General features: G+C 40.4%; 2 protein-coding genes across 4 annotated transcripts in view; both read right to left on the bottom strand.

The window, feature by feature from the left end:
- Nucleotides 1-4,911, bottom strand: part of LOC108430020 (kinesin heavy chain-like) — a 25,950-nt gene extending 21,039 nt beyond the window's left edge. The window contains exons 1-4 of the mRNA XM_017702157.2: nucleotides 4,681-4,911; nucleotides 305-392; nucleotides 162-235; nucleotides 1-88 (exon numbers count right to left, since the gene is read on the bottom strand). The exon at nucleotides 1-88 is cut by the window's left edge and continues 17 nt beyond it. Coding sequence (XP_017557646.2) covers nucleotides 1-88; nucleotides 162-235; nucleotides 305-392; nucleotides 4,681-4,800 — 370 coding nt within the window. The 5' untranslated portion in view covers nucleotides 4,801-4,911. The remainder of the gene's footprint in view (nucleotides 89-161; nucleotides 236-304; nucleotides 393-4,680) is intronic.
- Nucleotides 4,912-9,306: 4,395 nt separating this feature from the next.
- The window catches only part of LOC108430019 (methyl-CpG-binding domain protein 5), a 60,648-nt gene continuing 42,063 nt past the window's right edge, over nucleotides 9,307-27,891 (bottom strand). For 2 of the 3 annotated variants that reach the window (XM_017702153.2, XM_017702154.2), the window contains exons 6-10: nucleotides 22,536-22,741; nucleotides 18,361-19,494; nucleotides 16,916-16,989; nucleotides 16,439-16,514; nucleotides 9,307-14,666 (exon numbers count right to left, since the gene is read on the bottom strand). In XM_017702153.2, coding sequence (XP_017557642.2) covers nucleotides 14,589-14,666; nucleotides 16,439-16,514; nucleotides 16,916-16,989; nucleotides 18,361-19,494; nucleotides 22,536-22,741 — 1,568 coding nt within the window. In that variant the 3' untranslated portion in view covers nucleotides 9,307-14,588. The remainder of the gene's footprint in view (nucleotides 14,667-16,438; nucleotides 16,515-16,915; nucleotides 16,990-18,360; nucleotides 19,495-22,535; nucleotides 22,742-27,891) is intronic. The other variant, XM_017702156.2, reaches the window with a different exon arrangement.

Genomic DNA, 27,891 nt, shown 5'->3' with positions numbered 1-27,891 from the left:
GGTTCTCCTCGATGGAGTAAATATGATCGAAAATGTCATGAGCAATACGAGGAATAATCCCCATAAGCTGAGGATCGTGAAGTTTTCCCTAGAAGATAGAAAGTGTGGGTGACCATCAACCCACACAAATACACAAGCACACAACTGGTTACACGACTCACCTCCATGGTGTGCGTTTTCCCTGAGGAAGTTTGGCCGTAGGTGAATATGGTGCCATTGTAGCCACTCAGAACATCTAAACATTACATCGAATCAATTAGCTTTGTAGCTTTATGGACGGAGAGATGTGTGTGGCAGTGATTACCTCTGACGATGTCTTTCGCACACGATTCATACACCTGCTCCTGTGTCGAGTTGGGTGGAATAACTCTGTCAAACACATACGGCTTCCCCTGCATAGAACACAGCAGATACTTCAATTATGGCACAAGTGATTTATCATTTGGTTATGCTTTTTGAAGTCTGAGACATTGTTTTTATGACTGGAGAAGGTTTTGGACTAAAACTTTAATCTAGTCATGGTACATGCAGTTTGTGAAGGTGTAATAAATAAATAAATAAATAAATAAAAATAATATATAATATACATACATGTACACAGCTGGACAGTCTGTGGTGACACATAAAAACACCACTGGATGAGCGAGAAATCCGACCAGCTCTGCATTAAAGCCAGGTTCGCTCAGGAGTCACAACACAAATGTTAAGTAGATACATTTTGTCCTTTCAACAAAAATCTGACCACCTTGGGAGCCACAACATTTAATGCCCAGTATGTCTGTGTGTGCTAATGTCCTAGTATAGACTAAAAAATATGAATGAAAACACGGACTTACTTTGTCTTGCTTTAAGCTTTTAGCTATACCCACTTTTCTCCCACCTCCACCAGAAAACTTCTCAAAACTAGAACAGTTTCATGTAAAAAGTTTCTCAACGTTTGACTGATGTACGAGGCTGAAGTCGCTTCTCATTTGAATTTAAGTTCTGCTTGAGACACCGAATGCAACGTTAACTGCTGCACCACTTATGGTGGAACAGGAAAATTCGAAAGACAAGTGACTTCATCTTCACAACTTTTTAGAGAGAGAGTGTCTCTCGTTGCAGATTTAACATGCCAGGAAACAAGTGCAGTGCTTATAAATATGAATAAGTCTCCAAATGTTTGTCTTAATCTCTGTCTTTTGTAGTCACTAGCCAGGCAAGACGTCGTTGCTGTGTGACCTTCAGTCACAGTCAGTCGTTGAGAACCAGGGCTTTTGCGTCATGTTGCACACGTCCCGTGTGGTGGGTCATTATCAGCACTGCAGTAACAGTGACGTGGTGGTGGTGTGTTAGTGTGTGTTGTGCTGGTGGAGTTGATGAGACACAGCAGTGCTGCTGAAGTTTTTAAACACTGTTCACTCACTGTCCACTCTATAACTCCTACCTTGTCAGTCCACCATGTAGATGACAGTTCATCTGCTGCTGCAGTTTGTGTTGGTCATCCTCTAGTCCTTCATCAATGGTCACAGGACGCTGCCCCCAGGACGCTGTTGGCTGGATATTTTTGGTTGGTGGGCTGTTCTCAGTACAGCAGGGACACGGAGGTGGTTAAAAACTCCAGCAGCACTGCTGTGTCTGATCCACTCAGACCAGCGCAACACACACACTAAAACATCATCACCACCACCACCACCACCACCACATCAGTGTTAATGCAGTGCTGAGAATGATCCACCACCCAAATAGTAACCTGCTCTTTGAGGGTCCATGACGGTCCTGACCACAAAAGAACAGGGTAAAAGGGGGTAACAAAGTATCAGAGAAACAGATGGACTACAGTCTGTAATAGTAGAACTACAAAGTGCATCTATAGAGTAAGTGGAGCTGATAAAATGGACAGTGAGCTTAGAAACAAGGAGGTGGTCATTTGGTCAAAATTTATTTATATAAAATTTTTATATAAAAGATTTCAAGTGGGCCCTACTTTTTTTTTAATGGTTTTACTTACAGGAGAGAAGCAAGAAAGAAAAAGGGACCATGAAAAAATAAGGCAACATAAAGAGGAAGAAACAGACCGAACAGTGCAGGAGCTGTGGAGTTAGTGATTTGTTTATTACTTCTCCTCTGGTTCTTAATGAGAGTGCACTGTTACAGCATACTGCAGCATCTGATCCTGACCCAGCCTCCAGCCTCCTTCCACCTTACTGATGAGTGATGTTTAACACACTGTACACACACACACCCCATCACAGGAAATTGGACTGTAGCAAACGCATCACTCACACAGCCAACCAACCAAATAAATGACAGTCCTGTAAATCCAGAGGACCTGGAACTCAGATATCAGCTCCAGGATATAACCGGCCTGGACAGCATGGTTTATAAGCCAAGATTTGTTGCGGCACGGCCAGGGATTTTACGGCAAGCAGTACAGCAAAACAACACAGACTAGAAGGTCTGCAAATATATTACTAATACACTCCAAAAGCTCAATAAAAGTGCAGATGGTCTCTGTGTCTTATTTCTTTTGAAATCCATCAATGTTTTAAAATAAATAAATAAAATTAAATGTTATTTTGGCCCACACACACACACACACACACACACACTACATAAAAATGTTCATATGTGCTTTTTAATGTATTAGATACAAGTGTGCGTGTGTATACCGCTGCTGTTGGAAGAAAACCTTTTATCCTTTTTTTGTACACAAAAGAGGTAGTATATTTAAAATTATGGGTGTGTATGTACACACACAGACACACACAGCAAACAGTACACACATTATATAAAAATTGAAGGAAAAAAAATGTAATTAATTAAATCCTTCAGGCTTACTTTTATTATTCATCCATTATTTGTGTAAAGCGCCACCACTGGACTCTAGAGCAGTGAAGACGTGTTCTCTGGACTGACCCATCACGCTTCTCTGTCTGGCTATCCGATAGAGAAGTCTGGGTTTGGCAGTTGCCAGGAGAACGGTACTTCTCTGACTGCATTGTGCCGAGTGTAAAGTTTGGTGGAGGGGGGATTATGGTGTAGGGTTGTTTTTCAGGAGTTTAGCTCGGCCACTTAGTTCCAGTGAAAAGAACTCTTCATGCTTCAGCACCAAAAGATTTTTGAAATGTGCTTCTGGAAGAACGGTCAAAAATTCCAATAAACACACTCCTAAACCTTGTGAAAAGCCTTCCCAGAACAGCTGAAGCTGTTATAGCTGCAAATGGTGTGCCAACATCATATTAAACCCTATGGATTAAGAATGGAATCTTACTCAAGTTCATATACGTGAAGGCAGACCAGCGAATACTTTTGGCAATGTAGTCCAAGTTTTAATTGCTTAATTTGTCAGGTTGGATCCCATTATTTTCTCTTGGTTTGAGAAGCCGTGGTTGCGGCTGCTGGCTATTGTGACAGTGAGTTACTTTACTCTGTTGTGAAGCCAATAATTTGCCTCCTCTTGAGACTAATAACCAAGACAGTGATGAAGAGGACAGAACGACAGCAGGTCTGATTAGCCAAATGAAAGTCCAGCTCTTGCAACCATATTGGGTTAAAATGCTCAGCTAGTTTTAAAAAGGTAACTGCAGCCCAGAACAGGACGCATTTATCAAAAGATGATGTTTAGGCATGAAAAGGTGAAATAATATCCTTACTGGCAGAGACTAGCGGACATCTGCTTGGCGAACTAGTGAAACTGCACAGGCAACGCAAAGTGACACCACAGAAAGCAGAGCGCAAGAGAGAAATGGGGGGGGGTGTCAATGTCCTTACCAAGGTGGGTTATAATGACATAACTGCACCTGTATCTGCACACACTACAAAGCTGGAGGAGTTGCAACTCCCCCAACCCCCAGAATTAAAGGGGACTTCCACCAATTTTTCAAAAAATTGTCAGCATAATTCAGCGTTTGAGATGTAAACAGTCATTCTGAGTGGTTTGATGCGAAATGGTTCACAGTAGAGAAACATACAGACTGATTTCTTTACCTTTACAGTGGGGCCGATAGGAACCAGGGGTCACCATGTCTACAACACGAATACATCCATTCTATTTACTATAGAAAACCACCAGAGAACCTGCCCGTCTTCTGACATTTCACATTGATGATGGTAAAATAATAATAGTACATCTGGAAAATAATTCTTCATTTTTGTGGACTATTTGAACACGCTTCATGTATCCCTCCGCCAAGAATAGACTGAAATAAACTACAATAAATCAGTGCCTCAGACATCAGGCTATTCATAAGCAACTCATGCAGTAACTTTTTGTGAGGGAGCTTTTAGAGGCATTAAACACTTAAGACGTCTGGTTCCCATCACCACCACTGTGAACAATTCTGACTCAGCAAGTGTCTCTAGAACTGAGCATTTCACACCAAACCACTCTGACTGTTTACATCGGAACCATTCAATTGGGCAGGAATTTTGAGAAATGGGTGGCGTTTCCCTTTAAGCACATTATTCAGCAGTGAGAATCCAGCATCTAAAATGAGTCTCTTAGCAGGTAGGTTAGTCTCTGAACCGGGGTACCTGGCTTGAGGTTTTATCTGCAGGTCAGACCGAGAACACCTTCAGCCGAAGCTTCTCAGTCGGGCCTCCTGTGCTTCAGGTAAAATCTCTGACACGGTCAGACAGCAGCCACCTTTCTAACTCGGTGTGCCTTATTAGCCTCAGAGAAAGAGAAGGGACACTCACAGCGATCACCACGGTGTCTTCACCTCTGAATTTGGGCACGTACTTGTCTCCTCTGTTGATTTCGGATTCGTTCAGTGGCCTGAACCGACACACCACCCTCACTCCGCACTCGTCCGCCATCCCCGCCTCAAAATACGATGACTTTTCCACAGATAATACACCTTGCAGTTATTTTAAAGTAATTACAGACGAGTGAGCGTCACAGGCGGCGTTGCGCGGACAGTCCTGACTGAGCCCCGGCTGCGAGTCACTCAGCCCGGCTTGTTTAAAACGTGCTGCGCCGCTCAGGATTGGTCCGTTCAGCCCGTCAGTAAAACTCTGGCTGCGTCCGATTCCACACGCTGTGTGCAGTATTATAGTAGACTATTCTAATGAACTAACAGCGGTGCACGATTCTGACACACTGTTAAAGGGGACTTCCACCAATTTTTCAAAATTTCTGTCCTTAAGATGTAAACAGTCATTCAGAGTGGTGGTTGATGTGAGATGGTTCACCCTAGAGAATCTTACAGACTCTGCTTTCTTTATAGTGGTGGTGACGGGAACCAGGGGTCTACATGTCTACAACACACATATAGCCATTATATCTAAGTCCACCAGTGAACCTACATGAGACTTTGTGATGTCGATGATAGTAAAATAGTCATAAATCTGAAGAAAGCTTTCTTTGGGGGCCTCGCAATGCCCTGCATTTACCTCTCCACCATGAACGGATTAAAATAAATGGATCAACAGGATGAAACTTTGTAAAAACTACTACTGTAAACTACTATAAAGCAATGGGCCTGTTCTTGAGAAAGGTCTTAATAAAAAGGCTATGTCAGATTCGTGATGTGTTCTAGACTCTTCTTAAGAACGGTTGGTGACTGAGGCCCAATGTGTCGGACATCAGGCGGCGTATGTATCTAACCCTTTCATGTAATAACTTTATGTGAGGGAGGATTTAGAGGTGGACGTCTGGTTCCTATCACCTCCACTGTGAACAATTCTGACTTAGCAAGTTTATCTAGAACGGAGCGTTTCACACCAAATCACTCTGAATGACACGGTTTACATCTCAACCATTTAATTATGTAGAATGTTTGAAAATTCAGTGAAATTCCTCTTTAAGTGTGGTAGTATGTGGTTTTGGACGCAGCCTCTGATTAGCCACTTTAAGCCAACTCTAGAATCTTCATCACAGACGGTCTCAAGGAGACACATCTGTTTCTCTGCTTACTGTTAGGCCCCTTTCATTCTGTTCTTCAGTGGTCAGGACCCCCCCCGGACAACCATAGAGGAGGTACTATTTGGGTGATGGATCATTCTCAGCACTGCAGTAACGCTGACGTTGCGCTGGTATGAGTGGATCAGACACAGCAGTGCTGCTGTGGTTTTTAACAACTGTGTCCTGTGGGCAGCATCCTTTGATCACTGATGAAGGACTAGAGGATGACCACCACAGCCTGTGCAGCGGCAGATGAGCTATCGTCTCTGACCTTACATCTACAAGGCGGACTGACAAGGTAGGAGTGTCTAATAGAGTGGACAGTGAGTGAACACAGTGTTTAAAAACTCCAGCAGCACTTCTGTTTCTGATCCACTCAGACCAGCACAACGCACACTAACACACCACCACCATGTGTTACTGCAGTGCTGAGAATGACCCACCATAGTTTAAAAACATTAGCAACCCTGCTGTGTCTGATCCACTCATAGCAGTGCAACTCACCACCACGTCAATGTTACTGCAGTGATGAGAATGATGCTCCACCCAAATAGTACCTGCGCTGTGGTGGTCCTGTTGACGAACATGGTAAAAAGGGGCTAACAAAGTATTTAGAGAAGCAGATGGACTACAGTAGAACTACAAAGTTGTACAAAGAAGCATTTCCACAATGTCAAACTGCAAAATGTATTCCACTATATCGCTGTTGTCAGAAGAAAAGCTCGTATCTCTAAAATGGTAACTTTACAGGAGAAGGAAAAACCTACTTTACTTTTAATGGAAGTCAATGGAACCAGACTTTTTTCCAAGTTATTTTGGGCTGTTTCTTTTGCTCCATTCATCATGAAATTTACACACAAGGTAAAGGGCAACAGGTGTTTTCAAATTATGTCAAAAACTGAAATATGTCAAAAATGAAGATGCAAGGTTTTCTTCAGACAGCAGCGATATATTATATGCTACATATGTTCTTATGCAGCACATGACAACTTGGATCAGGTTTGGGAAAGGCTGACACTCTAAAGAAGGTACTGAGGTGGACGCACTGTTTAACGCCTCTTCAGTATCATCACACAGCTTAGAGCATAGAGGTGGCAGCCTACAAGGCCTAAAGCCTAGTCTGGCGCTCTACATTTGTAGTTTTGTAGGTATAAAGTCATTTTTATTATAAATCCTTGTATAAGAATGATTTCTCGAATGGACATGGACATGATTGTTTTCATGCCTTTGAAATGATTGTCACTCTACTAGTTGATGGCTCTCATGGAAAGATTTCGTGTCTGTTGCCATGCTAGAAAAAAGGCTTTTTAACTTCAAATAAAGAGCATCCACATCTTCTCAAGCTTTGGAACACCACTCCATAGAGCACCTCGGATATACACAGATCAGGCATAACATTATGACCACCTAGTTTCTGTGCTCATTGTTAATTTTATCAGCTATATAGGTGCACTTTGTAGTTCTACAGTTACAGACTGTAGGCCATCTGTTTCTGTGCACTTTGTTAGCCCCCTTTTACCCTGTTCTTCAGTGGTCAGGACCCCCATGGACCCTCGAAGAGCAGGTACTACTAGCAGTGCTGCTGGAGTTTTTAAACACTGTTTCCCCTCACTGTCCACTCTGTTAGACACTCCTTCCTTGTCAGTTCACCTTGTAGATGTAAAGTCAGAGACGACAGCTCATCTGCTGCTGCAGTCTGTGTTGGTCACCTCTAGTCCTTCATCAGTGGTCACAGGACACTGCTCACAGGACAACGTTGATTGGATATTTTTGGTTATGGATTATTCTCAGTCCAGCAGTGACATTGAGGTTTTTAATTACTGCAGTGCTGAGAATGATCCACCACCCAAATAGTACCTGCTCTGTGAGGATCCATGGGGGTCCTGACCACAGAAGAACAGGGTAAAAGGGGGCTAACAAAGTATCAGAGAAACAGATGGACTACAAAGTGCAGCTATATAGTAAGTGGAGCTGATAAAATGGACAACGAGCGTAGAAACAAGGAGGTGGTCATAATGTCATGCCCGATCAGTGTATGTTTGTTTATTTCCCGATCAGCACCATTTTTGTATGTGTGTGGCTTAACTGAACCACTAGAGGGCAGAACTGAAGTGCTGAAAAATACAACAGATGACCTCGTCTGGCCTCCGCATTCTTTGATTAATCACATCAGTGAAGTTGTAGAGCACTATGGCATTAAAATAATGCTTCTATATGCTGTGTCACTGATAGGGGTGTGCATCTTGCTCCTTCAAATGATACAACATGCAGCTATATGCAAGGCTTATGATACAATTAAATACAGATAAAACAAATAACCATCCAGTTAGATTCGATTCAGGTCTGAGCCCGTCTGATTCCGTTCACTTAAGTTTACCTTGTACTGAAGCACATTACACTGTTCAGTTCTCTTGCACTAGAGTCCCTATGTTCTTTTCCCACATGTAGCTTGAGAGTGTAAAGCATGGCTTAGGCCACTTGTTCTGAAAGTGGGGCCTGTCATGTGCCAGGTAGCCACCAATTTATTAATTTTTTAAAAAGTGACCGTGGTTTTGGCCTTCATTGTACATCCAAAACAAACATGGCACACAATGTTACTACCCCCACCACTCATTGTGCTTAATCTCTTGCTTTTCTAACTATACAGTAACCAAAGGTAAATATTAAACAGCCAAATACTTAAGCGTTAAAACATTTTAGTGAGGAGGACAAAGATGCTAGAGCCAATTCAACTACACTCCAAATCCACAATCACAACTACACTACAATTTGATTTTACTCAGAACAATAACCATCAGAGCTATAACTGCTCTGATTTTATGGATCTTTAAGGAAATAAACAGCCTCACATTGCTTTTTGGACCTTTAGGCCATCTAATGTGTTCACATTCATCAAGCAGCAGCTTGTTTAGGATTACAGAGTCATGATAACCTTGACAGACTAAACACATCTGTCTGAACCATGGCCATGAAGCATCCAAGCTAAAGCAGCTTGTGCTTACATATCATCCTGATCATATCACCAAAATATAAAAGTGCAAGAATTAGTAACGCATCTTGGCCATAATATTGGAGTAAGTGCAAATGCCTTCTTATTCAGTAGCTCAGCAGATTGCTGAAAACAAAAAGCCACATGAGACTGTAGAAGATCTGCTGCTCTCATCAAATATGTTGCTACCATATTTTGTCCAACGTGTCTAACATCTGAACCGTCACACTGTGTTAATGGACAAAATGTGTTGGGATCCAACGAGAACATCAATTTTTGACTTTTTGATTTAACCCAGATGGATTTCTGCTGTTTTAATTCCATCCATACTCACTGATACACTGAGAAACACTTGAGAAAATGTCTGAAAGAAATGAAAATGATACAAACTTTAAAGGGGGAAACATTTAAAATCAGCAAGAATTTCAAGTATGAGTGATCAGTTTTTAATTGAAACATCGGTGCAACATTATTTCAATGTTACATCACAGTATGACCTGTAATGTTCACAATATTTACAAAACTGCTGTTCAGGACAACCCATAAAAATCTAAAAAAAAAAAAAAAAAAAACCCAAACAAATCAAAAACAAACAAAACAAACAAAAAGCAATAAGAATTTATGGACTTCAACAAACTATTCCTAACCTCCGCATCAAAGCTATCTGAAATGAAATCAAGTGCACAACATACTTTACAAAGTCAACGGCTGTAAAGTATATATTGGTGAGAAAATATATACTTAGTTACATGTTGGGGGGGAATAAACCCTCTGATACTGACGACGCAAAGTTTGGTCATACCTATCAGATAAAGAGCAAGCAAAGAGGCCCAAAAAAGAAAGAAAGATAGAAAAAAAAAACCCACAAGAAAATCAGAAATGAAAGAAAAGATATGAGCAAAACATACATAAGCAGAAAGTTCTGGACAACACTGACCATCTGAACACAAAAGAAAAATGTTTTTGACCTTGAAACATTGCGAGTCAGAGTGTAGGGGAGTTGAACAGGGTGTGTTCTGAGCTCCATGCCACGGCACTGAGCGCGGAGTGGACTTCACCAGAAACCGGGGACATGCGCAGGACAGACTTAAGGGTCAGGAGCGGTTAGCAAAGCGTCTAAAAGAAGTTAGAGTGGACTAGGCTAAAGAAAAAGCAGGGCATTGACCGTTGAACTGTGCCACAGACTGCGTCAACAGACATTGAGGAGGTTCCAACTCGCTTGACGTTCGTGTACATTTGCATGAGGACAACGTAAAGGACATTCAGATGACACAACATGGCTGCTTTTCAGATCCATATTCTGTTATATTGCACTCAATACTTTAGTAGTGAATTTCCTATAAAGAAAGATAAAACAATGGCAGAAACAAAATGGGGAGCAACAGAATACAATAAAATGAGGAGGCTAACAAAACGCTAGCATTAAAGTCTCTGACAACTGATCAGCAGCAACAAACGCTAAATTTTCTACTGTCGGCTTCAGGACACGTGGATCACATCATTATCAACTTAAAAATGACGTGTATTCACGCACTGAAAGCTTGACGAAACACACCAATATCGCCAACGCTGAAAGGAAGCTAGTGGACATGAATTAGCATGACAACGTTAGCTGCTAATCACTTTCCCCTCACAGTTAGCAACATTAGCATGTTTCTGACTGAACTCTTCCCTTAAATCTGCCTAATTTCTCATTAGTTTGCTAGGCTAATCTTATGCCAAAGTAAATAAACTAACCTAGTTAGCCTTTTTTTTCTTTTTTTTACAAGGAATACAAATACGTATTAGTGTGTTTAGTGAGATTTCTGTTCTCTGTAGTGTTAACAGTTCTCAGGTCAGTCTGCACGTTCTTGCACATCCCTACAGTGTTGGCAAACTTGTCCTATTACAACACCACCTTTCTTTTCAATAGTTAAGCTTAAGATTTGAATCTACAGGATAAAAAGGCTAACTTAGGGGTTAAACTGTAAATCCTACAGGCCTCTTTAACTTTTTAGGCTAATAATCTCTCATTTATATTTATGACCAACAGTCAGTGATATTCCACACACAGAAAAAAAAGAAAAAAAAAAAAACAGCCAGAAAAACAAAAACCAAAATCAAAACTGTATATCTCTTTAATCACAAATCATAGCCCTCTCCTTATAGAACTGAAATCTGAACGGCTGACAGGTCTCCCTGAGTCTCCCTGTACAAGATTTCAGTATTTCATCAGACCGTTTGTCCGTTTCCTCCTCTGACTCCAACAGAAAGACGTAACAGTGTTATACAAGAACAAGCCGTGTGCCACAAAACACCACAGACATTAAATAAACAGGGCAGAAAATATAGGTATCTGTTAAATGAATAATACTGAATATCAAGGCTGTATCTTTTGAACAAGAGCGATACATATAAGATATAGGCTTTATACATACACATGTAAGGCTTTACCGAGCATTCGCCCAGGGTTGTATTATTGCCAAGTACAATTGAACAGCTAAAATAAATACAGAATACTGTACATAAATAATTTATAACAAAAGAAAATATAAGGCCCCTAACTGCAAATTGAACCCCTCTCTCTCCCTTGATGACGCTGTCAGTCTGTTTTGGGTCAAACGTGCCTTAATGAAATGAAGATGTGCTGACAGACACTTCTGTTTGAGAACGGAGACGGACTGGATTTGGAGGTTGGGTCATGGGCTTGGACTGAGTCCGTATATTCCATAATTCAATGGAATAACTGAAGCCAGGCTCCGTGCACAAATGCATTTTTTCATAGCTGTCCCAGTGTAGTGTTAGGCCAGAGCTTAGAGTCGTTATGTAAGGCTGCACACATGGTATGGTAGCTAATTGAACCCAAGACCCCGTTTACATCTGGTCTCCGCATCTAGTATCTGGATTGCATCCTGATCAGATTTTAGCTACACGCATTTACACTTGATCAAATACATCTCAGATTAGTCCGACTGAAATCCAATTACTGTGGGGGACGGAATATGCAAATCTGCTTGTCACGCGGCATCCAATTAGCAATTGTTTATCCAGTTAGCTTCTTTGTCTGCTAATAAGCATTTTGTTTTGTCTGATCCCAAAGCATGATTAAGTTCTTCGTAGATGTGGATCACGTGCCCAGTGAGGTACTACATGGGGAGTTATAGTGGTTTGGATGTGTTTATGGTGGTTGGGATAATGTAGTGGTTAACACCTCTGCCTTCTACGTTGTAGACTGGGATTCAATCCCCACCTGGGCAAACACCCTACACTATACCAATAAGAGTCCTTGGGCAAGACTCCTAACACCACCTTGGCCTACCCGTGTAAAATGATCAAATTATAAGTCGCTCTGGATAGGAGCATCAGCCAATTGGCATAAATGTAAATGTTACACTGCTATAATGTGGCTCAAATGCATCTCAGACCACCCCCCGAAGTGGTTTGAGCGATCGGGATGAGTTTATATTTGAATTTTTATGAGCTTGGTCCTATCCAGATAATCCTAATGCTAAATATGTATGAAGTGACCAGTTGTAAACAGATTCTCAGCTAGAGATGATAACAAATACCACCGTGTTAATGAAGCCTCAATTACAGGGGAATTACATTGATTTCTGCATAATTCAGTCACTGAGATGCAAACGTCATTCAGAGGTTGATGTTAAAGGGCGCACAGTAGGGAATCTTACCCACTCTGATCTGTTTACAGCATGTGCTGACAGGAACCAGGAGTCATGATGTCTACAATGCAAATATATCCATTTTATGTAATATTCAAAATGACCAATGAACCTACAAAAGTCAGTTTGTGTGTGTAATATTTGTAGTGGTGAATAAAAAAAAAAAAAAAAAAAAAAAAAGAGCTTTCACTGGGGACTGTTTTGACATATATTCCCATGCATGTACCTCTCTGCCATTAACAGATTAAAAATATATTTTATTTGCCTTCACAAAACTATCAAAACAATTTCCCAGACATAAGGCAGCATATTTGTAACCATTTAGTGTGATAACTTTCTGTACATTAAACACTTCAGACATCTGGTTCCTATCACTAGCACTGTAAACAATTCTGACTCACATCAAACCCCGCAATGACCCCCATGTTTTATAATTATGTAGAAATATTAAAAAAAAACAGTGGAATATTACTATAAGAGGCAAAAATGCTACATCTAATCTATCCTTAAAGTGAGACCTTTCATATGCATACAGAAAATATAAGTTTGAATTAAAGGGCCCATATCGTACAGTTTTCTTGTATTTTATTTCTTTCACTTATTTATTTACTTAATTTTTACACTTACATCCACCTATGACATTTCCAGGCTTTATGCACTAAAAGGAGTCATTATTCAATTTTACATGATCATTTTCCAACCTCTCTTAAGCCTTCGAATTTTGGGCTGGCATATAAAATAATTTCTGTTCTAATTGGCTGTCCTCTTTTGTGCCTCATTCAAAAATAGTCTGAAACATTATGCTAAAATTTAGCATTAGTGGATGGGGTTTAAATGCTGTATATTGAAAATTCTTTACATATGGAAAGGACAATGAACAGTGAAACTCTACAGGGTTTATATTATATATTAAACTCAAAAAAGTGGGGAAAAATATATTTTCTTTCAAGATATTGGCCCTTGAACATGCTCTGAATTTCCAGATTTGCACAAAAATTAAACTGAGTGCGGCAACTTCTCATTAGGTTTGAATTGCATTTGAATTGGACCGCAGCAGTAGCTACGAAAGAACACATCTGTGGCCGGAGCTCGGACAGTCAAATTAGATTAGCGGCCCGTTATAAATCTCACAAATCACTAGAAATAAAGCAACATCAGAAGACTATAAAAATGTGCTATCCTCCAGCACTGAATATGAATATGATAAAAGATGAGAAATGGATCGGCCACATGTGGACCTGTAGTGTTCAGTGGACGAAAACCAGAACTAGAGAAGTCAGACCTGCAGTGTTTCATGACCCTTTTCGGCTGGTGAAGTCCACCCTTCGACACACACAGAGCTGCAAACGTCTGTTCTCTCACACGCACACTTACTGCCATGGTGTGAGTGGATGACATTGGTCAGGGTTTCAACTCCATGCCTACCCGTCGCAGCTACACACACACACACACACAAACAAAAACACACACACACTCCAACAGAAGCACATAAAAGTATCTGACTGACTCTTCTTATTCATCCTATTCACACATGGCCTTATGGGCCAAGAACTGAATAGAAACCAACACACTGGTAGATGTTTTCTGCTTTGATTTGTTGTCGTTGTTTTTTGTTTTTTTTTTTTGTACAACTGAAGATAAAGTATGCATTGGGTCTGCTTGTACATGGCATTATCGTACAATATTTACATTTTCTTCCCAAGATTTCACCATGAAATTTCTGTATTGTCTATATACACATTGAAAATGTATCAGAAATATTTGGACTGTCTATTCTTTAAATGCAGTATTTTTTTCTTCTTTTTTTGTTATTTTCTTTGTATTCTAGAAAAAAATAGTTCTTCAGTGAGTTGTAGTCAAATCGCCACCATTTCTGATTGGCTTATCCAGCACCTGTCAGTCACTTTTGTGAGGGCGGGGCCTTGACGAGCCGTCTGCTAGAGCATAGCACCAGGTCGGAGTTGAATAGAGAGAGAGAGAACGAGAGAGGATGCGTGTGTGTTTGAGTAGCTCTGAGGCTGGATACTGCTCTGGTCACTGGTTTCTCTCTCTGTTATCTGGAGATTTTCCTCCTCTTGGGTTTGGGCAGCTTCACCTGCCGTTCTCGCTCTCTTGAGGACATCGGATGTACCTAATTAAAAAAAAATAAAAATAAAATAAAAAAAGAGGGCCTGATCTTTATCAAAACTGTCACAGATGCAGATCAAATGATATGCATATAAAATATGTGCACACACTTTCTGCAAAATTCAGTTATGATGGATAAACACTAAATACTGTGTAGATATGAAATTCTTTTCAAAGTTTTTAATTTTCATTTTAATCTTTGTTGCTACATGAAATGTACGTGACTTCTGCTACAGAAATGTTAACTTGCCAGATTAACTTAATGGTGAAATGGGACATCACTGATGTTAGTAGTAAAAACTAAGCAGTAAAGTTGGTTTCATGCTTGTATATTTAGATTTTTTTTTTTTTTTCGATCAAACAATGCAAAATGCTTAACATGCTTAACTCACTGCAACCAAGAAGAGCAGCTACAAATTAGTTTTCATATTAAATCCATCCTGTATTTTCTAACTCATTGATCTCTATGGAAAAAAAAGCTAGGATATGCTTAGGAACAGTCATGAAATGCAGCTTCAAGCGGCAATCAGCGGGGTCCAAGCACTCATTATGCCAATATGGAGATCTGACTCAGAATAGGCCTTTTAGCAGATATGACAAAATTATGGGTAGTATGTGTTTTAGAATGACTTCTAATTATAATGACTGTTTTTAAATGGCCTTAAAAATGCCAAATTAACTGACCTTCTGACTGTGATATGCCAGGCAACAGATTTTTTTGTCAAAATACTGGAAAGCATAATAGTTTCTGATATTAATTTTTTTATGTCAAGAGTGCACAACAGTGCTTAGTTTTCAGGTTCCAAACAATGTTTTATGGAGCATAAAGCATCCAGACCCCATTTCAGCTGGGGGGGATTGAATATTTTCTAAACTTGTCCTGCCTTATAACAGTTGAAAGGTGAACACATTCCAGTGGTTTCAACAGTGGTTCAATGACCGATAAGACTGTTACTTGTCAGTTCTCAGTTCTAAACTGTTAAATTTCTTAAATACAAAAGAAACGACTGTCCCATCTTCATTTTTTCAGATTTTCAGCTTCATAACACAACTTTTCTTGAATTGTAATCATAAAAATGTCAAAACTCAACAGAAATATATTAATTTCAACATTTAGTCAAATCTCATCCACTGGTGTTTAAATGTATTTTCCAAAAATTAACTCTATAAGTGCTTAGCTCACTTTCACTTGGCACATCAACATGTAATTTCCTGTACAATCTTACTACAGTATCCAAGTATTCTGTCTGTACTTACGATAACATTTATTTAAATGGTGCAGGTTTTGGTCAATGCACTTCTGAGGCCCATCCTTAAAACTGTTTTTCTAAAAATTCACTTTTGTCCACAACCAAAAATCTCAGCATCTAGAATACCTGCATTCATAAAATTTCATTGAAATCTTAATTCCTAACCTTATTTTGAAGGACATCATAAAAGGATGCTCTAATACATCACTCATAGTTGGATTTATGCTAGAATTTTTATGACAAATGCTATAAAAATGTCTTAATAGTGCAGTGTTTTTATGATTAAACAATAAAAAAAGAAAACAATGCCTAAAATGTATGCATATTTATTATATTCACTTCTAAATATATTTTTGCAAGACTTCCAATACAAAAAAATTCTTCAAAATGCATTTTGGGTGCGTTCTTGTTTTGTGTTGATGATTATCACCTTTTTAGTTGGCCAATTGATATATTGATATAGTGGTTAGCCTCTAATTATGAAAAAAAAAAAAAGAAAAAAACGCAGAGCATCGAAGTTACTCACAGTGCCTGACATCTTGTCCAGCTCACTCATGGCTTCCTGGATAGCAGCTTCTAAATGATTATTCAACTTCCCAGCTCTGTGAGAGAAAAGAGATACAAACTTAACATTCACCCACCAGGCTGCAAAAAAGACTGTCGCACCAAGCAGAGGCAAACCTGCCGAAACAAGACTGATTTCATGCTGGGTGCAGGAAGTGAATCTGCAGGCCACTGAGCTGTTGTAGTTCTGTCATCCTCCAGCAGATGGCCCCTAATTCAAACACTCACTGAGCTACAGTCCACAGAAGTCTTTCTCCAGCAAACGAGCAGCAATATTTAGAGCTTGGAAAGCAGGCCAAGAACTGGCTTCACTGCAGGTTTGATCTGAGCTGTTTGCCAGCCATTTAAGTTAACTTCAATGGTTTTGTTTACGGCAGACTTGGTCATAATGAAGAGAATCCCGACTGTTTCTATGCAGACAGACCACAGAGATGCTTACATTCTGTTCCTTTTGGCGGCTCTGTCCAGCGCCTCCAGGTCCTGTGTTAGTGTTTTCAGCTTCTCGGGCTCCACCTAAATGACAAAATGTTTTTCGAGTTATATTTTATCATTTTTCCCCCCCAGAATCTCAATCCCATTATTGTAGCACATTACTACCTGTGCAATAGTTTCACCAATCCAGTGAAGTCTTTTTAAATTCAGCACAGGTAGTAATGTCATAGAGCATTCCCCCAATACATTAACCAACCACATTAGTAAGGCATCTAATAATTACACAATTGAGGAAAAAAAATCCAAAACATATTATAAAAGTATTAAAACAAAACTATAAATTGTGCTAAAAATATTAAAACGACTATAAAATATGCATGATTTTGTGCTTTTTTTCTGTTCTAGCAGATCTGACCCAATTCATTAACTATTTAACAAGCTTCTAGTCTGCTGGGTCAGGAGTGTAAAGTAATGACTACGCTAAAATCTGAGGAGCATGGAGTCGCCAAGTGATTGGGAACCCCTGTTATAATACATATGAAATAATGACAGTGAGTGTAGATTGCAACCAACTTGCCATATGTGATGTGCAGGCAAAATATACCACCTTTGCTTTATGTATATTTAACTTAAAAAGTGCATGACACATGCCCTCAATTTCTCTAGATTACAGGCCACGAGCCTGAAGGGAATCCTTCATAATGAAAGTGCTAATAAAGAATGACTAAGCAGAACCTCACATAAGGTCAGCAATACTGTGCAAACCAGATCACGATAACTCATTCCATCATTAGCCTTCCTTGAAAGGTATACTTCAAGCTAGAATGCTAATACAAAAATGAAGTAGTCACCATCCTAAATACATTTTTAAAAAGGAAAACTTTACAAGAGAATTAAAAAATGTTTTAAGTGCAAGTTAAACTATATAACTGTGAGAATACTTAGTGTTCTCATAGTTTATACTCTGTATTATACTTCATAATCGACAGCTAACAATGTCTAATAAAGAACAAAGCATTATAATGTCACAGCCAAAACAGCAAAAATAGCTTCATTTTTTACTTTACAGAGGAAAAGTTCAATTAAAACATTGATGTAAAGAGAATACAAACTGACAATGTAAAGGGCAAATGTTGTTCTCAAATAATGGAGAAATGTAAAGATAGTTTTGATAGGACTGTGATGATGAGCTAGAATAGGGCCAGCTGTACTACGCTAGCCAGATCATGCTAACATTTCTTGAAAGGAGTACCTTAAACTAGAACGAAATGGGAACAATATAATTCATGTTTCATGATTAGCATTCCTTGAAAAGAATACTTCAAACTATTTGCTAACAGTGCTAACAAAGAACATAAGGCCAGCTGCACTACGCAAACCAGATCATGCTAATCCATTTCATCATTAGCTTCCCTACATTCAGTTCCAGATGAGCCACTTTGTTCATCTCACCTTGGCCTGGTCGGACAGCTGCATGCTGGGATTGTGCCCGTGCTCCTCTCCCACCAGTTTGTTGGGCCAGGGAGGGAAGCCTTTGATGGGCCAAACGAGCTCCCCCATGTTGAAGCCTCTGGACCGGTAGTGCAGCAGGTCAGCGGAGGGTGAGTCCGGGTGCCGCAGCTCCTCCTCACTGCTCAGGCTCTTGGTGTCAGAGGGGCTCGGTGCGCAGTGCCCATTAAAGTGCCCATTGAAGTGAGCATAGTCCTTCAGTAGCGGTCCCTCTAGGCTAGTGGAGGATCCTGGTGACTGGTCGTCCCCCGTCAGCGGTTCACCATAGCCACCGCCGCGGCCAGAAGGGGGCAGGCCACCGTTGACGTGGGCACAGCGCTCCACTGTCTGCTCCAGTCGCTCCTTGAAGTTGACCGGCGTGCGGGTGCAATGGTTGTAGCGGAAGTTCCCTGTATCGTCACCCTGTGGCTCAGGTGGGTCACGGGACTGTGGGGTTGTTGCCATGGCACCTGCTCGATCACCACCATCGCCACATGGGCTGCTCCGCACCTGCGTGGAACATTCCAGAAACTCTTCCCCCCTCCACTGGGCATGACCGGGCTCTTCCCACTGCCGGCAGGGCGAGCGAAAGTACTCGTGTGTTTCCGTGCTCTCCGGCGTGCTCTTGCCCTGCTCAGAACTCTTGCGGGTTCGGCTGGCTCGCGATGGAGGCGGTGGGGGTCTGGTCAGCACCTCCGGACCCTCAGACCCCCTGGGACCATGGATGACTGCGTTGACAGCATGAGGCAAGCTGTGAGGCTCGCCAATAGAGGCGGTGAAGGCGGTCATGGCACTGAGCGCAGGGACGGGGCTGGCCTGCGTACTGCTGCTCACAGTCGTGGTGATGGTCACTTGCATGCCTTTGCTTGCAGCGTCCACCACTGCCCGATAGATTGCATCTACCGCTTCTGCACCTCCGCCCCCCGGCAACCTCTCTGACCCTTGACTTCCTGCGGCTCCTGCCATAGTGACCTCGTTCTGACCCTGGAGCTCCTGCTGACCATCCTGGAACATTCCCGTCTCGGTAGGAAGCGAAGTCATGCCAGGCTGAGAACTCATCTGTGTATGAGAAACAGGGGTGCTGTCAGGCATGCAACCCTGGAACAAAGGCAGGGTCATCAAAGGTTGAAGTCATTAAGATGAGCTTTTCGTCATTTTCTGCTATGAATTCGCATAAAAGTTATGCCGCTGTCAAAGGTGAGCTCAGTTTCACACATCTTACCAGAACATCTTTTCTGACTATTTATTTTTATTATATTTATATTATTATAAAATAGCTGTATAGTTTCACAGAAATACATTGACAAATTGCATTAATGCTACCTTAACATATAGAGAAGTCGGTATACAATGAAATCCTCAGTGCACAAAGCCCAGTCTATGACGCTTTTTCCAGTGTTTTGGAAATATCTTGCTTTAAAACAAAACTATTTAAAGGAGAACATAAGGGGAGCTTACATTCTAACATTCTAAACATATACTGCACATTACACCTTCATACACTGTTCAGTTCAGCAGGGGGGGGATACTTAATACTTAATCCATTTTGCCCATATATGGTTAAACAATTTCTTTTATTGGGCATATTAAGGGAGGCGGAGAGCTTTTATGTAAATATGTATTATATTCATCCATCCATTCAGAATAGGTGGCTCTGGATTTAACCATTTTCTAGTAATAGCCTTTTAAATAGCTACTAACAGTAGAAGAGCCAATTTCTTATCCTTGCTGTGAGACACCTCCAAAGGAATGTTACCTAAATATATAGGATCACATTTGAGAGGAATATCCTTTCCAAATATAGCTTTGAAATGAAAATGGTCAGAATCACCCCCCCCCCCAGTGTCTTCAGCATTCTGTGTCAATACCTAAATGTTGTTTTTGCAACAGTGTGCTAAAAAGTGCAAAGTATTTTTCCAGGCAAATTCTCTCCACATGGCTGAACAGGTTCATTTCCATTGTAGTTGGCAAATTCTGTGCTGTTCACCTGCTGTAATTAACATATTCCCATCCATTTCCTATTTCTCTACAATGCAAATGAATATTTTCAGATTTTGCCTGAAGAAAATAAAGTTATTTTTAGACTGTATAAAGATTATACACCTCCAACTTACATGCCAACAAAAATACTTTCAAATTTCCTGCTTCACTTGTCTTTAAAGCTTAATGTGCATTTTGATTAAAGTAGTGTTGGACTTTCCAAACTGTTTGTTTCGTTTGCAAAATAAAAACTAATTAAAGTTCCCTTGTCAATAATCGTGTAATAATTTGAGAGTCTGTTTCAGACCCAGAATCTATCGTCAAATGTGTTTGGGATAAAATCGATTAAAGTTGAATGTGCACAATTTCAATAGCCTCGTTTTTTTTATTAAATTGAAGTGTTCCCTTTGAGTCATACATAATCCTGCACTGTATTCTTCACCATGTGTGTTTTCCCTCTTTCTTGCCAATTAACCGATAGCAAGATCTGTTCGCAATGTTTTTTTTTTTTTATTATTATCAACATATTCAATGATGTTGATTCGTCGTTGCAGTCCTAGATGTGACATCACAGCTACAATACATTAAAAAAGCCTGGTTTTGCACCTTCAGTTCTAAAACTACATTCTAAACCTTTAACATTAACATAACACGGCCAAGTCTTTCCCTACATACCTTTGATTCAAAAACTGCTGTATAGAGGGACAAAAAAAGCACCAAACTTCAGTAGTCCTACTGCTGATCAGCTTTCCCCTTTAGCGTCTTAAAGCCAGGCTTACACTGTGTGATTTTAGTCCCTTTTTAAGCCCAATTTGGTCAGAGCTGAATGAATTTCATGATTGGGCCGAATTTCAGCTATATCAGCCATCGCTGTGCAGTGTGAGAGGGGAAATGGTGCCCAATTAACTGCCCAAAAGAGCTCCGATTGAGCAGTTGGACTACTGGATGGATTTCTGACATGTCAGAAGTTTTGGTCGCTCGTCTGACAGTGTGAGCAGCCTCACAAACTGATTTCTCAAAGTCGAGGTATAAATAAATACAGGGTTTTTTGTCTTCGGAGAAGCTGTGTGTCTGTAGACCATCTGCTCTTCAGCTTCAGTGCACAGTGTAGCACAAGTTAGCAAAGCTATTGCAGCAGTTTGTCAATGGCTGAATCTGACTTTTACACAAAAATAGTGCACTGTTTGTCCAGTATGGAACTGTGCACACGGTTTGAATGAAACACCTGTCTGTAGGGGCTGCGTTTCACGTGCAGTGTGAGCATCCATGTCACGTCATGTTAGTTGGACCGAGTGTTTCTGTACAGTGTGAGCATATGAGTCACAGGCTTTGTCCATATACGGTGGGTGATTCCATATACGGTGGGTGATTCAAATGTACAGCTGTCACCAAAGAACAAGATTTCTAAAATTGCACAGCACTCGTAGGCTTTGTTCACACAGCAGGTAAAAGCGGCCCAAATCCGATCTTTTTCCTCATATGTGACACAGATGTGTCATCTGTGTGGCAGTGTGAACAGCAAAAAACGCATTGAATCTGATATTTTCAGTTCCCAATTGAGACGCTTTCATACGTGGTACTAAAATCCGATCCGTATCCAATCTGCGGCAATGCGACTCAGTTTGAACAGCCAGATTGAAATTCATACAACTTTTAAGCCAGTTCTACTCGACACTCATCATAAATTTGCACTGCTGAGACTGATGTTTCTGTACCGACAAATTAGAAGAGACTTATTGCAACTACTCTGTGAAGAGATTTCGAACGAAATGGCCGAGTATGGCCAGAGGAGACCGAGGCTGGAGCGTCCAATAAATAAATAAATAAACTAACAAACAAAAAACTGTCAACCACTGGAACATAATCGCTCATGTAATGCCGGCGAAGACGAAACAGAAAGTTCAAGGAGCAGCTGGCGTTCTTTCATAGTCATTCATAGTCTGGCTGAGCCACATAAAGCATCGTTCCTTTGCGCATGCGGGTCGGTTTAGGAGCTGATCTGTCGCATACAGGCCACATTTACAAGATAATGTGAACAGCCAAACAAAAACATCAGACTTGGTGAGAAAATCAGATTTGGGCCACCTTTACCTGCTATGTAAATGTAGCCTTACACAGGCAACACAGGCATGTTTCAGTTTTCTGGTTAAGGAGCTCACCTGGTAGTCTTGGTACAGACAGGTCATGCTGGAGTTGGGGGCGTTATTTTCTGGAAAGGGCTTTTCTGAGTAGGGGTGCCCCTGGCCCTGGTATGGGGAGACCCTATGTACGCCCTGTAGTGCTGGGTGCAGCTGACGCTGCTGGTACATTTGTCCTGCGCCGCTCATCATATTGCCCATCCCGCAGTTCAGTGATGAAGCGTCACCTGTGAGGAAGGCAGGAAGGAACAGGTTTGAAAAGAGAAGTGTTAAAATGTATAGACGTATAGGCAGCAGGAGAACAGAGAGAGCTCCCAGCTGCATGCTGGGATTCATTTCTGGCTTACCAGGTCAAAGTCAGGGTCATCATTTTTACCATCTGCTTCTCTACAGAGACATTATACTTGAAACACTAATGAGTAATTAGGAATTACTGTCAAAGGGTCATCCAAAATGCTTTGACATATCACAGTGCTGGGTCAATTCACTCCGTAAGTCCAATATCTTCCAATTATAACTGCATAAGTGGCACATAACTCGCTATAATCCATATGATCAACCTTCAACAGGATTCTAAAGCTGTTTCTCCACTACACAATCTTTCCTGTCTTTGGTTAATTTAGCGAATTCTATATTTTTCCAGGGGATGTCACCAGGCACTGTTACATGATCACAGAGAACGCCAGAATGTAAACCACAATAGTATGTTGATGTGTTGATCGGTATTTCTAGAATTATTACTTTGTTAATCTTAAGGTAAATTAAGGTGATCTAAGATAGCTAGAAAGCTAATGCTAACGCTATCGGCATGTATGCTATCCTTCATAGATTTTGCTTGTATCTCCACACCCAACAGAGAAAACATGAGCTTAGGTCGATTCCAAACATGATTCTGAGTAAATGCAGATGGTTTTGTGAGTGCGCAGAACAGTGCCGTATATCATTTCATGTCTGCCAATAACTAGTAAGCAAGCTAAGTTGGCTAATTAGCCAGATCAGATGCTTTGGAATGACATAAAATGACCAAAAGGACAATTAAACTGTTACTCATGGTTGTTATGATGGTTTCAGTCTCTCAGCTGGGTGGAAAATGAACTAGAACTTTAACTGTAAGTTCTGTTCATTTCCCCTTTTGGAGCTGTTCTTATTTTTGACAATAAGGTGGACGAAATGGCCAAAATGTACACATGTACCCAGATAGCAAGGCAACAGAGGGCCACTGTAGGGCCACTGACGGCAAAGCTAGCTTTTTGCTCAGCGTTTTCTGGGCAGCCCACTGGTGGTTAAGCTAAGTATTAGAGAAAAGGCCACTTTTGATCACTTTTCTACTCACAAGTATCTTAATTTCGCTCTTCTGTCATCCTTTATAAATTGGTTCAGTAAATCATTTGAATCTAGCAAGGCATCGGTGACATTTTCAAAATCATTTTATATGAACTTTTTTTCTCTCAGTTGTTTGTGTTCTTTGTCCAAGTTTACTTTTCAAAATAAAAGACTGCGTGCATTTAAATCTGAGGAGATTAGAAACTACTTAGACCTTGTAGGCAGGACAACAACCCGGGTGGCTTGAGGTTGGACCAAAAGTGGTTTACAGTCAGTGGGGTGCCAACCTTATCGAGCCATCGGACTGATGTGTGTGCTATCTGGGTAAAGTAATAAAGTTTATACACAAAATACACGAGAGTATTTCAACCTCTCCGCAATGGAAAATCTAAGACTTACTTTAATCATACAACTCTCAGACAACAAGCGTCTGACGGGAAAACAATGTTCCATTCAATTGTATTATGTTCTGCTGTCAAACACAAGTCTGTTTAATGGCAACAGCGTGACGCTTCCTGCTCATCAGTGTGGACAGTGCTTTATGACCTGCGTGCTGTACAAACAGTCACTTACATTCAATATTAACATGGTAGCAATGCTGCTCATTAAAAAAAACGAGCAAAATGAAAAGTACACAGACCCAAACTGTTATTAGCACAGACAAGCAGTAGCTGTAAAAGATTCTAAAAGATGTTGCCATGTATGAACAGGGTACACACAGTGTGTGTATAATGTTGCAGTGCTGATAATCAAAAACCAGTTCAACCTCGAATGCTCTTGATTTGTTGATACTGTAAAATGAGATGCCAATTTATTAGAAACACCTATGTTGTACCTGTATTCACTGGCCAATTTATCAGAAACACCTGCCACATGCACCGATCAGGCATAACATTATGACCATCCTTGTTTTTTCATTCATTGTACATTTTATCAGCTCCACTTACTACATAGGTGCACTTTGTAGTGCACAGAGCAGGTACTACGTGTGTGGTGGATCATTCTCAGCACTGCAGTAACACTGATGCGGTGGTGGTGTGTTTGTGTGTGTTGTGCTGGTCTGAGTGGATCAGACACAGCAGTGCTGCTGGAGTTTTTAAACACCTCAGTTTCACTGCTGGAATGAGAATAGTCCACCAACCAGAAATATCCAGACAACAGCGTCCTGTGACCACTGATGACACAAACTGCAGCAGCAGATGAGCTGATCAGAACAGATCTACATGGTGGACTGACAAGGTAGGAGTTATAGAGTGGACAGTGAGTGGACACAGTGTTTAAAAACTCCAAAAAAAAAAAAAAAAAAAAAATCCAACAGCACTGCTGTGTCTGATCCACTCATACCATAATAAACATAATAAATGTGCCATAACCTCAGTTATGTGCGTTAAATTAAAAAATGTCAAGTGACCAGGGTGCCCAAACAAACAACTGTAGGTGCACTTTGAAGGTTCACAGTTACTGATTGTAGACCTTCTGTTGCAGCAGTTTATCAGCCCCCTGTACTCCATCCATTAATGAAAAGGGAGCACTGTCAGACCAACAATATGATTCGGGTAGTGGACCATTCTTAGCCCAACAGCGACACAGACATTATGGCGGTTTTTTGTCTGAAATGTCAGGCACAGCTGCAGTGGTTTTTTTTTATTTATTTTTTTTTATTTATATTTTTCATACCCCCCCATATGTTTGTATCTGAATACTCATTAACTGTGTCTGACCCATAGAGGGCGCTCTCAGTGCTTTATGGCCAGGGCTGGTGTGATTGGCTCTCCACTCTCCAGATGGCACAGAGTCTGCTGTGCTCTCTCTGGTTTTCTCTCAGCATGTGTCTTCCTTTCTCTGCCTCTGTCTTCCTCTCTCAGGCAGGCTGGCTGATGCTTACTTGCTGTGCCCTCTCTCTCCCTCTCTCTCCCTCTCTCTCCCTCTCTCTCCCTCTCTCTCCCTCTCTCTCCCTCTCTCTCCCTCTCCCCCTCTCTCTCCCTCTCTCTCCCTCTCTCTCTCTCCCTCTCTCTCCCTCTCTCTCTCCCTCTCTCTCCCTCCCCCTCTCTCTCTCTCTCTCTCTCTCTCTCTCCCTCAATAAAGAGGATAAAGCCTGCCAGACAGCACGGTTGGTGAGTGTATCTCTCTGAATATCTGTATGTATGAGTAATACCCAACTGTGCTCTAAACAGGTTAATGTTGAACTCCACCCACAAATTTCTAACTTCTAACAATGGAATGAAAGCTAACAGAGACCAGTCAGCATTTATACTACCCTGTCCTCACTAGTTCTCATTCACTGTTAACCAAACTAGAAATTTCATAAATTTTACACATTTTCAGCAGTTTTAAGTTCCACTTATAAATTATTGCACAATTAGCACAGGGTGGTCCTACATGCTTCAAGAAGTCCACTGTTTTTTTAAAACTTCTGCACTGTTCAATTGTTGGGATGTAAACAAAGCCATCCAGAATGGTTTGGACTGAAATGCTCTGTTGTAGAGAAACTTGACGAGTCAGAAATGTTCACAGCAGTTCTGACAGGAATATAGTCATGGCAGAGAGAGATACATGCAGTGTGAATAAAATATATTTACACTGTAAATATCGCAACTCCTGGTTCGTTTTTACAACTGTTAAGAAGTCCAAATCAGTAAGATTCCCTACAATGAAGCATTTCAAACTAAACCACTCTGAATGACTTTGTTAATATCTTGACAACTGAACTATGCTTTAAAAAAAAAAAAAAAAAAAATCGGCAGGTTTCCCTTTTAAAAAAACATTAAAGCTATAGTCTGGTAAAATGGACACATATTATATATATATATATATATATATATATATATATATATATATATATATATATATATATATATATATATATATAAAAATTTCTCCCTCAGTTTAAATCAACCAAAGCCAAGCTAAGACAAACTAGCTTCCTCAGTTTTGCACTTGACAAAAGTATTGGTAAAATTCAAGTTTGAAGATGACCGATACGGCTGTTTGAAACATAGTTTTGTCTATTTTATAAGTAACAGCACGTCTATTCGAGATTATTTCACAATTTAACATGGTTTGATGCAAATGTGTCAAAATTTATCAGTAGCAAACTCCAACTACTAGAGCTAGGCCTTCAATTTGGGTCATAAATGTCAAAACTCTGTCAAAAATGAAGAAGGAGACTACTTTTTGGTAATTTCTGTTGGGGATATGGGATTTCCAATGCTATGTTAGTGCCAAGCTTGGAGTGGTGTTTTTGGCTGTTCTTAAAGGACATATGAAGTTTGAATAAGTATGTACATAACTAATCTGAAGCTTGCAAAAGACTTTACAGTGACTTTTTTTCTTAACTAAATGATCCTGGCATAGAGCTAGTGCTGTTTTCCACTTTTAACAACTGACTGAAACCTGGTTAGACTAGGGATTGGCTATCTAGGACATCCAGAAGGCCTGGAGTGAGGATTTTTCCTCTCCAAAATTAGTCCCACACATTGAAAATTGAAATCTGCTTCCTCTGTTATTTCCTAATTATATAAGTGGTTACTAGGACATATAAGGCCTGAAGTCCAGCTCCTGAAGGCCCAGCGAATGGAAAAGCTTGTTAGGCTGTATCTACCTAGATACTGTGGGGTGAAAAATCCAGATTGGATCATTTTCAGTGGATGCTTCAAAATGTTAACATTTTTATTTCAAACTAAAAATTAAATAAGATGCAAGATTACAATAGTTTTAGATTTTAAATACTAAAAGCCTGATAATAATAATAGACACAAAATATTTCTTGGCAGATGGACTACATCTGGAGTAAGAGGATATTTGATTTCTACAATTATCACTTTGAGATTATAACTAATCTCATAGAACCATTACGATAGATGGGAGTTGTTGATATTGATTAGTCTTAATTCTCTTAGTTTACAACTCTCCACATTTTAGAAAAGTGTGCCCCCCCCCGCCTAATTAAATGGAAATTAGAACTAAGTTTTAATGACCACTAAAGTCAGCAAACTTAGCATTCTGAATCTGTACCTTGAAGGTACCAACTACTGATCAGTCATTTCCATCAATT

Source organism: Pygocentrus nattereri, chromosome 30 (assembly GCF_015220715.1).
Source record: "Pygocentrus nattereri isolate fPygNat1 chromosome 30, fPygNat1.pri, whole genome shotgun sequence".
NCBI lineage: Eukaryota > Metazoa > Chordata > Actinopteri > Characiformes > Serrasalmidae > Pygocentrus > Pygocentrus nattereri.
This window is presented reverse-complemented; position numbering and strand designations above follow the sequence as displayed.